The sequence below is a fragment of the Cupressus sempervirens genome, chromosome 7, assembly GCF_028749045.1.
Source record: "Cupressus sempervirens isolate cs-2001-9-10 chromosome 7, ASM2874904v1, whole genome shotgun sequence".
NCBI lineage: Eukaryota > Viridiplantae > Streptophyta > Pinopsida > Cupressales > Cupressaceae > Cupressus > Cupressus sempervirens.
In genome coordinates, this window is record NC_143124.1 from 585,459,023 (window position 1) to 585,474,082 (window position 15,060).

At 35.7% G+C, this 15,060-nt stretch overlaps 1 protein-coding gene across 1 annotated transcript; it reads left to right on the top strand.

The window, feature by feature from the left end:
• Nucleotides 1-1,156: 1,156 nt before the first annotated feature.
• LOC149548120 (FRIGIDA-like protein 2) lies at nt 1,157-1,670 on the top strand. The gene is made up of 2 exons (XM_089794228.1): nt 1,157-1,346; nt 1,390-1,670. Exons 1-2 carry the CDS (start codon nt 1,157-1,159, stop codon nt 1,668-1,670), a joined length of 471 nt encoding a protein of 156 aa, XP_089650354.1.
• The last annotated feature ends 13,390 nt before the right edge of the window (nt 1,671-15,060 follow it).

Below are 15,060 nucleotides of genomic sequence, written 5' to 3' on the forward strand. Positions count from 1 at the left end.
TACAACTTCTAACAATAAGAAATCCATCAAGATCCAAGATCAAAATCCAAGATATAATCCCCATAAAATATCATCCTCGCATTGAGGAACAAATGGAGGGAAACTTCATTGAAGTAAGTGCACACCAATTATTAGTTGGAGGGATACTCCACGGGCCAGATAAGGCAACTATGAGTCAGTTTAAAACTGTCGGGTCCACCATAGTTAACCTTGATAAATTGGCTCCCGATGCAACTTACAAAAAATATCAGATAAATCAATGGTATAAAACCATAAAGTGCCAACATGGGCATGGAACGATGCTATAAAAGCATAAAACTACAACCATGTGCAGATAGATCAATTAACTCAAATCATTAAATAATGAAGGCAATAGTGTAAGATAGTCATAAACCTGAATAATTGAGATAAAAAGGAAGTATTTGGAAGAGCAATAAGCATAAATTATCAGTTAAAATCTCCATGCAAGGTGAACACAAGTGAGAAGATATAAGGATGGGCCCACCAACAAAGACAAGAATCCTCCTAGATTATGGCAAAATAAAGGAAATATAAATGAGGATATTTATTTTTTTTAAAATTCTTTAACTTTTTATATTAAAAAAATAATAAAACTTTGATTAGTTTTAATATTTAATACTAAAAAAAATTATCCTTAACTTCTCCTTTTTTTACTTAAAACCACGTAAAGGAGTAAGAGAGATTTAAAGTAAAATATTGCACTTGTGTTTGAGCTGTCTGACAATGAATGATTACATGTCAAAAATAGGTTGACAAAAGGCAATGATAAAAAACAAATGATGCCTCTGTCAAGAGCTAAAAAAAGAAAAAGAATCTTGCAAGAAAAGAAAATGTTACCTCCATGGCTGCAATTTCTGCTACAAAGACAGAAACCTTTGCACGTTTCATCCTCCAGATTACAAATCATAGGATTTTATTAGAGAAGACATTGTTTTAAGATCACGGCTTAGCTAGCATGCCCTTTCATATCGACAACTATAGAATTCCAGAGAAGTGGCCAGTAGTCAAAGTTGCGAGTGCAGGCGATGGGTTAGGGTTTTGAATACCCAGGAAGAGCATTTTGTACACCCCAATTGTATGACATAGAAGGTTACAGTGTCATTACTAAAATATTAGGAGGGGAATTCGACAGGGTATGTCGATTGCAGATTCGATATCAGCAGCGATGGATGCAGTGCCTGAAAAGAGAGAGCTCCTGCAAAAATCCTACCAGGAATTAGAAGCTCACACTTCCGCCCTAGTGAACTTCAAAGCTCAGTGGAAGGAGCTTCAAGATCACTTTGACAATTTAGATGAGCTGATGAACAAGTGCTCCCAAGAGCTTGGCATAAAAAATAAAAGAAACAAAAGGCGCAAATCCTCAAACAGCTGTTCAGGGTTCGAGTTCGACCGATGCTAAAAACGGCGCGGAGAAGATCAAGGACGTGAAGCCACGTTTTGAGTTCAAAACTCTGTGTGAGAAGATGGACACGAAGGGTTTGCTGAATTTTTTAGTGGAGAAGAAAAAAGAACTCTCGACGCTGCGCGAGGAGGCATCGAGGGCCCTCAAGGCAGCTCCCAAGGTGGTTGAGCTTGTTTTGAAGGCTCTCAAAGGGTTTTACAATGAAGAGAAAAAGTCAAACAACGAGCGTACCTTATTTTTGCAGTGAAGGCATGCTGGTATTTTGCTTCTCGAGATGTTGCCGGCGATTGTCAAGGTGGAGAATATGCCAGCTAATGCTAAGAAGAAGGCGATGACGCTTGCTAGAGTGTGGAAAGGCAAGATTAAGCTTGTGAACGCAAGCTATTTTGAGGCAAAGAAACTCTCACCCATTCCCTTCCACTATCGTTCTTGTTTCATACATTGCTCATCTGAGGATTCGATAGCAGGATCTCATCTTTTCTTCTGCCACCTACCAGCTCGCTCCGGCTTTGGCATATTCTTCCTCACCCACATCCATTTTTAGCCTTGATCCTTCCAATGTACAGTCATTTATCTCAGCCCACCAAAGTCACTAGCCATAGAACCTACAGAATGCATTGCCCTCTCTATGTGTGGTCGTGGGCACCAGACATAGTTATTTTACTTATTCCATGAGGTAGAGATGGGGCAATGCCCCTGTTTTTGGCCTTAAGGTGCGTCTAGGCACGTCGATCCGATCGAAAGAGGAGGATGATAGGACACATTGTAGCCCCCAAATAATAAAAGTTGCAAATGTAAACCCAAATACAAATCGAGACTGTCAAGTGGTAGAGAAACATGAAGCTAATGTCAAAAGGCATGCACAAAAGAAAGAGTTGAAATGGTCCTTGACAAGGAGCCAAAAACTTAAGGCCAAAAAACCCAAGTGTAAGCCAAACCTATGCAGGAAACTAGAATGCTAATAAAAGGCATAAGCTGAAGGGAGGACAGGAAAGACAAATATCAAAAGAGCACAGAGTTGCTAATAAGGAAAACCTTTTGGCGGCAAGCCTTCCAAAGGGGGTTAGATGAAAACTAATAGAAAATAAGAAGTAACCTGCACAAATTAGAGCAAACAAAAGTTAATCGAGTTTGGCGGTAAACCAGCCAAATCCAAAAAAAATAAATTAATTTCTTCCAACTTAAGAAGATTAAAGAAGAAATTAGTGAAATCTCTCTCAAGAGTCTCCTTCGAATCGTGCCTTCATGCAAACACTCAAAACAAAGATTAAACTGCTCTGATACCATGTTAGAAATGGAAAAAGAAATATGAAAATAAGCAATACCAGGAAAGAATCTAAGTGAGTTAATGCATGAAAAGATATTACCTTAAGATAGGAGAGAGAAAGCTTCAAGATCCAACACCATGAGACAAGATATTTGGAAAGGGGAAAGCAAAGAAAACACCTTGTGACATTATGAATGAGGCATGAAAAGCCTAAGAAGAAAGAAAGAGAGAGCAAGAGAGAAATGCTCATACAATAATTGAGAAGAGGAAGAAACCTCATTAGAAATGAGAGAGGAGGGTCATCTCTTAAATAGAGATGAGAGAGAGGAGTTAGAATGTAACTCCCATGTCTATGAATGCCACCATTCATAAGTGTGTGAGGCCAAGTGTGAGATTCCTCTTAAGGAGGAATAATCTAAATTAATAAATATGTGTCCTCACATATTCCACTAGATGAAAAAATAAGATGTAGTGGAAAAAGGACAAAAAAGAAATATATTAGGATACCTTGGCTTATATCCTAATATATTATAACAATAAAGAAAGAAGGTCTAACCTTGGTTTATAAATATACCAAGGAAAGATTACAACTTCTAACAGGTTCGAACCAGCAAAGGCCTCTTTTTGAAAAACAAATTTAATCTTCAACTAAGTGAATTCTAGTATGTCACAAGATCACTTGGAACCTTGGAGTTGATCCTGGATTAGCTTTTCAAGAGAGGAGTTCAAAATGATTCTTGCCATTAAGCATCGTGCAAAATGACAGCTCAACACCTCCCAAATCAAGTCACTAGTGTTGTAATTTTCTTGGACACTTTTGACAAGCTATTATCTTTGGTATATTTCTTGACAAGTGAACATCTTGACTTTACAAGTTTTAATTCCAAGTGCTTTGTGTCATCTTATCAAGATAAGAATTTTCTATTACATGATGGTTACAACTAGGATACAATCTAGTAAAGGTACTCATCCTTCGTTTAGTTTTGAACAATTGGATTATCCAACTAGGTGTCTAAAAACTTTGAAGACAAACCTATTTTTGACAAGGTTGAGGAAGACAATTTCACCACTTGGTATGACCCTATTAGTCACTTTGGTAGTGCTTTTGATACCCTTGATACTCTTAGAGATGAGAGTAGTGTATCTTTCACCGTGAATCAAGAAGAGAGACTTTGCCACTTAGATGATTTCTTCCATATTAGGAGAGAGGACATTGAAAGAGGGATAAGGCATACTCAATATGAACAAGCTAGGCTAGACCAAGAGAAATTTGAACAAGCTAGGAATATAGCCTCTAGGATAACTACAATTTATCATGAAGAAAATAATGCTCATAACAACAAAACTCAAAGCCACTTACGCATATGACTTTGAGAATCAAAATGTTAATGCTACCTTTGGCAACCCCTTTGAAAAATCATACACATTTTGGAAATAATGGAAATAATACCCCTCCAAGAACTCCAAGATCACATGTTGAGGGATATGCACCACCACCTAGATGCCCACAACCTTCACATCATGAAAGAAAAATGGATAACAAAGTTACTAGTGAAGAACTCATTAGGTTCGAACAAGATGAATTCCTACAAAGGCTCATGCTCAAGGAACTATAACAAAATGGTGATCAATACTTTTCTTATATGATAAATAGAGGTTGGAGGATACCCCATGAGTTTAATGTCCAATGAATCATTCAAAAGAGATAACCAAATGAAAGTGAGAACTTGAAGAAGCAAGTCCAAGACATACAACATAAATCTATACACATTAAAATGGGAAAAGAAAACCCAAGACCTCATTTTTTGACACCATATGTTCTCTTCCCTTCGACAAAAATCTTCACATGATGTCATTTCCAAGGGATATATAAGTTCTCAAATATGATAAATATGATGGAAATGGTGACCTGCATTATTATGTTAGATAATTTTATTCTCTTAGCATGGATTTTGTACAAGAAGACACATATCTCATGAGGCTCTTTACAAGGAGTTAAAATGGACAAGCCACGAAATGGTTCACTAAGATCTCCCCACCTCTCAAATATTTTGATGACCTTGTACAATGGTTCATTCAACACTATTCTTACAATATACAACACCCCATCACCATGTTAGATCTATGAAACATTAAGAAAAAACAAGGAGAATACTATTTTAACTACTTACAAAGATGGAGAATATTACATGCTAGATATGGATGAAAAATTATTGAGAACAAGAAGATTGATATATTTCTTAACACTCTTGTACCTAAACTATACTATGATATTAGAAAACAAGTGTTCAATACATTCAATGATATGATTGAGAGTGCTTATCATATTTAAGATATTACCTTTAAGAAGGGTGAAATAAAGTTGAACAAGGACACAAATTGCAATGGTGAAGGAAAGGATAAAAATGAGTCTTGGAATAAAAAGAAATATGTTGTTAATAATAGGGTGGTAGATGTTCCTATGACAAAAGAACCCACTTTTCACTTGGGTAATGCTATTCTCACTACTAAAAACAAGAGAAAATAATATGTAATGACTCTAAAATATCTCAAATTCATGACCTAGGTTCACCAAGTCCTCTAAGCCTAGGCGTAGCTTTTCCCCATTGGTTGATTCATATGATGTGATATTGAAGACATTTCATTCTAAAAAGCTCATAATGCTGCCCAATTTTTCAAGACCCTGTGACACCACTGTTAAACCTCCTTGGTGGAGAGATGTTCACTATTAAAATTACCATAGAAATAAGGGTCATAACATGAAACATTGTCTTAAGCTTAAGGATGTGATACAAGATCTCATTGATGGGGGAAAGGTTGTCATTAATGGGTTGGCTAAGAAATTTGATCATAAATCCTTCAAGGATTCTATCCCATATTATGAACACAATGAAACTTCAAAAATAAAATAAAAAGGGTAATGCCACTAAGATAAATTATGCATATACCAACACCAACAATGTCATAAACATTCTTGAACCTATTGAGGAGAGTGTCTACATGATGGGGCCCGAATTTGATGAAGATCCTAATGATGACACAGATGATGAAAGGCCTAAAATAATCTTGAGGACCCATGGTCCCCCTCAACACTTTGATAACAATAGACCTATGGTTTTACTTAGGGTAGAAGACCTCTTTTCTTCTCATGGTGAGACACTAAACACTAGTGGGTAGTCCAACCACGTCGTCCTTAAAATGGTGGATAATTCTAAACAAGCCTCATCTTCTATGAAAACTACTACTTTTGCTATATCCAATTATGATCTTGTGAATCAGTTTTAATGAACCCTGGCTCAAATATCTATCCTTGATTTTTTACAATTGTCTCCTTTGCACAAGGAGATATTAGAAAAATCCTTGCACACAATTAGTGTTCCTATTGATATTGACACAGATAAGTTCCAAGCTATGAAAAACCACATATCCTCAGCAAATTACCTTACATTCACCAAAGATGATGAAAAATTTCTTAGTCACCCACATAATCTTGCATTACACATTGAGGTTCAAATCTATTATACTCAAGTCAGATGAGTATTAATAGATAATGGTGTAAGGTTGAACATTATTTCTTTTAGTGTTGTTTAATAGTTGAGGTTATCTGAATTTGCTATTGACCCTAGGTGTAAAATAACTATAAAAGCTTATGATAAACTTGAATTTTCATCCAAGGGTATTATTGAGCTACCTATTCTTATTTTTCTCATGGAAAATGGTGTGGTGTTTTGAGGCCTTTACATTCCACTTGCATACAACCTTTTGCTAGGGGAGCCCATTGATGTATGATATAGGAGCATCTTGGGGCTTTAAGCAATCTTACATTAAAAAAAAATTATAATAATAAAATATTTCATGAACCTTATGGTTTGTGAGTTTAGGAATGTGTTTGAAACATGTTTTTGAACCTTCTACTATGAGTGCATAAGGACTCGATGGATTGTGTTGAAGTTAGAGTTGTTTTACCTTGCTGCTAGAGAGCTATATTTTCTATTTTCTATGTGCTATTTGTGCATCATTTAGACATTGATACTTAATTAATCAAACTTTTATAATTTTTGGGATTAAATAGGACCTAAATTAATATCTTCACCTAAGAGTGCAAGTCTTAATTTATGCGGAGTTGGGAGATATCATTGTTTTCCTTAGGTATCAATTTTTAGCCAATTTCATGTTATGTATGATGAAATGAGATCTTTTTAAGTTAGGGACATGTTCTTGGGTCAGTTTTGGACCTAAATATTACTGAAAATGTAGTCTTTTTCATATTTTCTTTAGTTTTTGTTTACTCTTCCAAGGTTGGACCTATAATGTAATTAATTGCTTGACTAGTTGACTTGTGGTTTATATGGCTATATAAAGAGCTTGGGTTGTGTTGTTGCACTTTTTGTTTTCTAACCCATCAGAAAAAAGCTAGTTTTGTGCAATAGATGAAGTGAGTATAGTCCTCTTTTCTTTTTGAGTCTAGGTCTTGGTCCCTAAAGGCTATTTGATCTTTATCAGATTTTCCCATTTCACCTTCTCTTTCTTTATAGCCAAGTGGGTGTTTTTTATACCTTGTGATTGATTGGGTAAGTTAGTACCTAATATGATAGAGATAAAATTTACTCATTGTAGATGAGATATGTACTCTATTTTCTCTTGGCATATCATCTCTTGATAAAATAGGCATTTGTGGAAATTCAAAAATTGACTTCTCCTCGGTAGGTTCCCAACCCATGAAGGCAATTTCCTACGAAAGATCATTTTGAGATGTATATAACTCAAGAAGTTCTAAGAGGTACAAGATTTAAAATAAATTGATGTTTGAATCCAAGTTAAGACTCCTAAACATTATTTGGATTCATTATTACTCAAATATTAAGCATTGGCAAAAAACCTAAAATTGTCTTCTCCTCGGTGGGTTTTCAACCCACGAAGACCATTTTTCACAAAGCGGTTTGAGGTGAAAAAATATGTCAAATGTTTCTCAAATGGGTCCTCGCACCTTAACTAACCATTCCCAACTACCAGAAATGCAATTGTAAAAGATTTGACCTAGAAGGAAGCATTGGCAGAAAAACAAAAATTGTCTTCTCCTTGGCAGGTTTCCAACCAATGAAGAAAATTTTCCAATTATTCAAGAAAGATCAAGCTAATGATTGATTTTGGCCCCTGTACTAGATTTAGATTATGTTATACTAATATTAGACCAGATCGAACCATTATGGAAGGAAGAATAATCAAATCTCACTTCGCGAATCTTCCTTAATGGGGTACCCCAATGGTAACTTTCCAAAACTTAAAGGAAAATGAAAAAGAAGTAATGGGCTTATAGTAAGTTAGCTTTAAGCTCAAAAAAAAGTGAAAAGTCCCCTAAATTCCCATTGAGATTTTGCATTTACTATCTAATGGGTATTTCCTTAAATTTCACTCGTGTGGCACAAATATTGAATAATAACAGATGAATCAAGAATCTCATATAAAGATGCACTAGTAGTTGAACGAATCACATATATTCTTTGATTTCTCATTCTATCAATACACAAATTTTTAAAAATATATGACTATTGTATTTGTTATCTTGTTCAATCTTTCAATTTAAAATCTTATTCACAAACTCATCACAACCAAGTTTGTGAATTTTGATGGTTTTATTGGGATCAAGTCCCAATTGTATAATCCACAGATACATCCCTCCGCTTCTATGACATGGAAGATTTCCAAAGGAGAGTAAAATTTAAATGAATTCACCACATTAATGAGAAACTTCAAGGATGCAATTTAGTTGAAGGCCACTAGTTTTTCAGTTGTAGTCCAAGCCCCAAAGATGATTTACAAATGCATTCATCACTACAACCTAGAAACTAGGCAAATTGTTTTACCTGATGTTACAATATTAATCTCAATTGATAGGCAAACAATGGTGAATTTCCTTTGTGTGCCAGAATGGGAGGAGTTCTTTGACTTAACCTTTAGTGGATTTACCTCTGAATTCTTAGCAAAGAAGATGATCTGGAGTAGGGAAATCATGAGGACATGGTTCCAGAAGCCAGAAAGTGATAAGAGAAAAGTTCCCAAATTTTTTTTTCAGAACCAACCTTAAGCCATAAATCATTGATATTTTGGTTCTCTTACATAGGTTGAAAGGTGAGGTAGAAGCCTTATATTTCATTCAGAATTATTTCTTTTTGGTTCAATTCATATGCTCAGATACCCGGTACATTGATTGGGCACAAGAGGTAGGTGAAATTATGTCCAATCCTCTCCAGATGACCAAGTTTTATAATACATCCTACATGTCTTTCTTCTTGATTTATATGCTGGCCTCATTGCAATTATGGCCTAACATCCCAAGATTAGAGAATTTCCCAGATGATGTTAAGTCTAATTAGTTTTGTCCATGTCTCTAATTACAGAATAGTTATGCAGATTATATTAAGGTGAATGATGCATTTACCATGAGATTTTGTAGGAAACTATAGGGATGCCTTGAAAGAAGATTCAACCCAGAAGCCATGGCCATCATTAGCGAGTTTGGATGTTACTTTATTTAGTTCTCATCATTTTCTTATTTGTGTCTTGCAACATTTGATGGATTTCCCTTGAAACTACCAGGTATCCAAGTGACATGATTGTGTTGATTGAGACAATATGAAAAGCTCTATAAGTGAACATACTGAGTGAAAGCCTAAAGAAGAAAGGATATAGATTCCCCATAAAAGTTGGAGCCTTCAGCTATGACACCTAGTTTGATTCCAAAAACATGATGAAGGTGTTCAAAAGGAACTATAAGCTATACATGTATGAAGTATTGAGGCCAATGTTTGATCTGAATGGTATGCCAGAGATGTCCTACAGATTGAGAGCATGATAAAGCACATCACTACCATTCAACATTATTGGGAAAATTGAATGGATGAGTTCGAGAGCCTTGATTGAGCATTTGCAAGGTTGACAATCAACAAGTGAAAATGTATAAGGTAAACATTGATGTTTATGGAGTTGAAGACAATGGTCAAAATATGTATAGCAATACTTATTTGACCAAGCTAAGGAACACTCCCATAAGTTCAAAACCTTTTGAAGATGCCATGGAGGATATAAATATGATGATGACTAGAATCTACAAGAGAACTAAAAAGTGGATCGAGTGGACTAGGACACAACAAAGAAGGAGAAAAGGCACACCCTCCTAATCCTCCCCAAATATGGTAGCACCTTTTTCTTCTCAAAGTGGTGCTTTAGGCACAATCTTACCTCTCACTCAAGGACCTACTTAGCCAGTTGGAGGAGGTCATCAACCTCTTGACAAGAACATACCACTTGATAAAACTTGTCAAGATGGTTTAGTGCCATTGACCAAAATGGAGAAAGAGTCCAAGAAGAAGAAGAAGGCAAAACAATTAGAGGACACTATAGCCATACTGACTCTTTCACCCCATAGTAGTCCAATTCCATCCATAAGTGCCACATTACTCCTACCAAGTAGCCCCCAAATACAAATGGTTGGCCTTGGAGATTAAAGGAGTAGTGAACATGAATCTACAAAGTTAGAGGAAGTAGTAAAGGAAACATCTAGAGCAAAGAAAGCATCTAAAGTAGAGAAAGTGTCTTAAGCTCCAAAAATCATTTCCCTAGCTCCAAAGAATCCTTTCTCTTCAACTTCAAAGAGATTGATTCTTGTTAGGAGGAAAATGTTTAGTGTAGATACACTAGGGACTACATCTAAGGTAATTGGAACTAAGTCATGGCTTAAGAATACCTTAGATAGAAAGAGGAAAAGGAAAGAAGATGGAGCCCCAAATAAAGAAATTTTATCTCTAGCTATTCATTCTAGATCAACATTGAGTAAAGTTAAGAAGTACAAAACTCTATCAATTCTTGGTCAAGACCTTGATACTAACTATGGAGATTGCTAAGCCCACCAAGGAGGGGAGAATTGAAGATCTAACTACAATTGACTTCACATTGTAGTCTCTAGACCTTGAAGAAGTTAGACATGACACCAAAGTGGGTCTATGGAAAATCAAAAAATGAAGTAATAGAGGGACAATTCAAAGGTCTGAAACTAGCCAAAGTCAAAATGAAGGCACAAATCTATGAACTTAACTACTTCATCAGATAATTAATTACCTAGGTAGTGAGCATTTTGGGAGTGTCACCCACGAGTGACCCTACAACCATAGAAATTCAAGCTATCATCTGCTAGCCACAAGGAGACAACCACTTTAGGAAAATTGGTAGGTTGTGGAGTGAAAAACTCAAGTCTAAATGACTTGCAGTCATAGAGTGACTCGATAATATAGTACTGATGCTCAAAATGGAGAAAGATAACATCTCAGCTAACTAGGCTACCCTATCAATAGAAAAGGCCAAGTGTGAGGATTGCATCACCTTATTGAAAATGTCATCCAAATGAAATATGAGGAAGTAGTGGTGGCAAGGATTCTACCAAAGGGGGATGAGCACTTATTTGAATGGCTATAGAGTATGCAATTCAAAGTTGAAATGATTTCAATGGTAGAAGAAGATTAAAAGAAACAAAGACTACGAATTACTAAAAGGCCTACACACTGACTCCCAAACTAGTGGAAAAGGGAAAGGAATAGTGGGACTTGCTATCATGCAAAAGAGTTTCTCAAGTTATCTAGATAATCTAACAGATAAATCTACTAATCATTAGAATAGAGTGTTAGATCTCCAATGGCTCAATGGGTGTATAGATGTGGTAATGGAGGAAACACAAGAATGGGTAAATGCTATCAAAGACCTGGCCCAAGAAAATTCTAAGTGGCTCTTGAGATATACCAATTTTCATGTTCACTGACACGAAGATCTTATTCTAATCATTATCACTGCCAAGGCCTATAAGGAGAAGTTGGAAAAGGGAAAGAAGGAAAAGTGACATCTCTCCCACCCTTTCATATTTTGATGAGAAATTGTAACTAATAACTGGCTCCTTTCCATTTCTCATTTTTGAAGAGGTGAACCAGTTTAAGCTCCATTTTGTAACAGTCATCTTAGAATCATATATCTACCTATTTGAAAGATTAACAAAAGGTTGGCTAATTTTTGATATGAAATACTTCATGTTGTAGAGACAAGTTGAATTTTTTTGTATCAATTATTTACTGTTCCATTGTTTGTGATAGTTTAAGATATCTCTTTTAGTTAAATTAAGTTAAGGAATAAACATAGCTTTGTTCCCCTATTCAATGCAACAAACTAAGGATAATAATAGTGTTATTGAAGGTTAAAAGAGATTCTATCTTGCATTATTATTTAAGTTAATCCCTTAAATATTAGATTTAGAAGCATTCTGTTAAATAACTAATCCATAGATAGAATTCATTACTGCATCATCAAATTCATTACTAAATCTTTGCCTAAGTTAGTTCCTATTCAGGCCTAACTTGGTTTACCTCTTCTATTCTCTAGTCAAGAACAAACAAAATTCATTGCAAATTGAAAACTCAAGGGAGGTGTACCTATGAATTCAGAGGGAATTCAATCACTTAGTTATAATTTCCCAACTATTGTAACACAAATATTGGGCATTCAAAGAGTTGAATAAAAGAACAATATATTTACTAATAGGTTGATGTAGAAAATAATTATAGGAAATAAATGAGAGATAATTAGCAAGATCGATCATTAGAATATCTGAACTTGATTTCATAATTCATTGTATATGGCTGTGTTGGTAAAAAAAATTGTCCTCTCTTATTTCTTATGAAGATATGACTCCTAATGCCTGAATAATGAACAATATCTATTTACAATAGTTGAAAAGTCATTCTCTGATTACTGGCTTCACTCTGAATTGGTAGGTACAGCTCCCTGTGTGAATGATGTTCAAGGAATTGTGTTTTATTCCTAAAGCTAATATGGGGTATGCTCTTAACCTAAGAGTAGAAGAGGCAACCTAAATTAAGCCTAACTAGAACTTAATTCAGGCATGAAAGACTTTTAAATACTGAAACAAATTCACGTATCCACACTTCTTATGAATCCATAAATCTATTCGCATATGACTAGAATAATTTGAAATTCAAATCTAAACTATGATTGATAAATTGAGAAAACTAAAGGAATCCTTTTGTCAAATGAATTATAACAATACTTATTACATTTATTTGTATTCTGGAAAATAGGGGATATGAAACTCTGTTCTTCCTTAGTTCTCTGGAATATAGAAAGGAAATACTCACTAATCACAAAATCTACTGGAACGAAAAATGATTGAAACAAAATACCATTCAATTGTCTTTGCGAAAAAATACTTTCATACATATAGGATTTGAGAGATGACTATTACAATAGGAATATTGATTAGTTCATCTTCTCTAAATGACAAATGGCAAGATGCCAATTTATCATATCAAAATATTAACAAAGGTTTCAAAAATTACAACAAAAAATGAAAAGGGGGTAATCTAAATCACTTGGACTTCTTCCCCTTTTGAGTTTTCATCCTATATGTTTTAGCAGCCACCATGATGGGAATCAACTCTTCATGATTGGGTACTTGCACGTTGGTGAATCTTAAAAGCCACCTTGAATGCTCTAGGGCTAGTTCTTTTACTTCATTCAGCTGACTTGCCACTTCTTCAGAAGCCACGTGCATGTATCCACCAAGTGTTTGTAGTTCTGTTACCCTATTTTGACTGCTTGAAGCTATCCCAGATAGGTTACTTAAATATGTACAGAAATTATTCTTCATCACTTCTATATTGATAAAGGATTTCCGTTGTCCACTAGTTTGTGACTAAGTGTGCAATCCTCATATAAGCTCAAATGCTCTATCTTGGGTCTTTTTCACTTTGTCCCCTATTTCTCTGAGTCCTTTCTCAGCCTCTTGAATCATTTCCAGCTTGAACTGCATACTCTAGAGCCATTCATTTAGAGGTTCATTTCCCTTCTTAAGAATCTTTGCTTCAATTGCATCCTTTGCTTTCATTTGAATAACCATCATCAGGAGAGAAATACATTCTACACACCTCGCTCTTTCTCCAGCCAAGCCATTACTATTAGACATAATATTATCCTTTTCAACTTCTAGTCAAAGGATAATATTCCCAATTTGATCGAATAGGGAAACTCCATCTACATTGAGTTTCTCGATCCATTCCTTTCTGATATAACCAAAATGCTTATCTTTTTGGAGCTGTGATATGAAAGCTTGTACCTCTTCTACTGAAGGATTTTCAGTGGCAAGCACACCAGTAATAGTTGCTAATGAAACAACTAATTGCCTAATAAACCTCCTTAACTCTTCTATTTCAGCTTTCATTTTGATCTTCGATGACCTAAGGTTCTCTAGTTTCTCTTTTATCACCTCATTGCTCGATTTCCATAGGCCTACCTTTGTATCATGTCTCACCTCTCCCAGATCAATTGAATGCAGAGTGAAGTCCTCTGGCATCATATCTTCAATTCTCCCTGCCTTGTTTGGTTTGGCTACCTCCATAGTTAAGTGCCCTATTTTTGGATCTTGCCCCAATATTGACAAGGTCTTTTTCTTTTTAGCTTTTACTAAGGTAGATCCTGAGCGAACCACTTGAGATGCAACATCTTTTGAAGGAACACTTTCATCTTTTCGTTTTTGCTTCTTCTCCAAAGTACCCTCGAGCCAAGACTCTGTATTAATCACTTTTGAGGCTGTTCCAAGTGATTCAATGCTAAACATTTTCTTCTTCACTGGAGTCATTTTCACTGTAGTTGTAGAAAAGGGGGTCTTTGGATCTTGAGAAAGAAGCCTAGATGAACCTGGAGCTTTCTCTTCTTCTTGAGTTTTCTTGGCAACTTCATCAAGCTCACTGGATTCACTACTACTAATTTTATCATCTCCAATCTCTACTATTTGAATAGGAGAACCAATGTGCTTTAGACAAGAAGTACTTACAGATGGTGTAGGGCTATGATGAGGGGAAAAGATAGGGGCAACATGAGGAGATGAGACTGGGGAAGCTTGAGGAGATGGGGGTAGAGTGGCATGTGGAGATGAGACTAGGACAGGAGATCCATCTTTCTACTCTTCCATTTCTTTTTCAACTTCAGCTTGAGCTCCAATGACTATTAGTGATCCACCTTGATAGGTTGGGGCTGTTGGAACATTCTTCTCCGGGGGTTGATCACCTCCTCCTATAGATTGAGCTGGGCCTAGAGCAGGTGTAGTAGTAGCACTGGGTGTGGCACTTTGAGATGAAGCAGGAGTAGCTATAGCTAGAGAAGCTTGAGTAGTTTTTCTCTTGCTTCGACCTTTCTTAGCTATCCACTCAACCTAATTCCTAGTCCTTTTGATAGTTCTTGCCATCATGACATCAAAATCTTCTTATATGTCAACATATGGTTCAAAGCTAATGGAAGTATTCCTCAATTTTGTCAA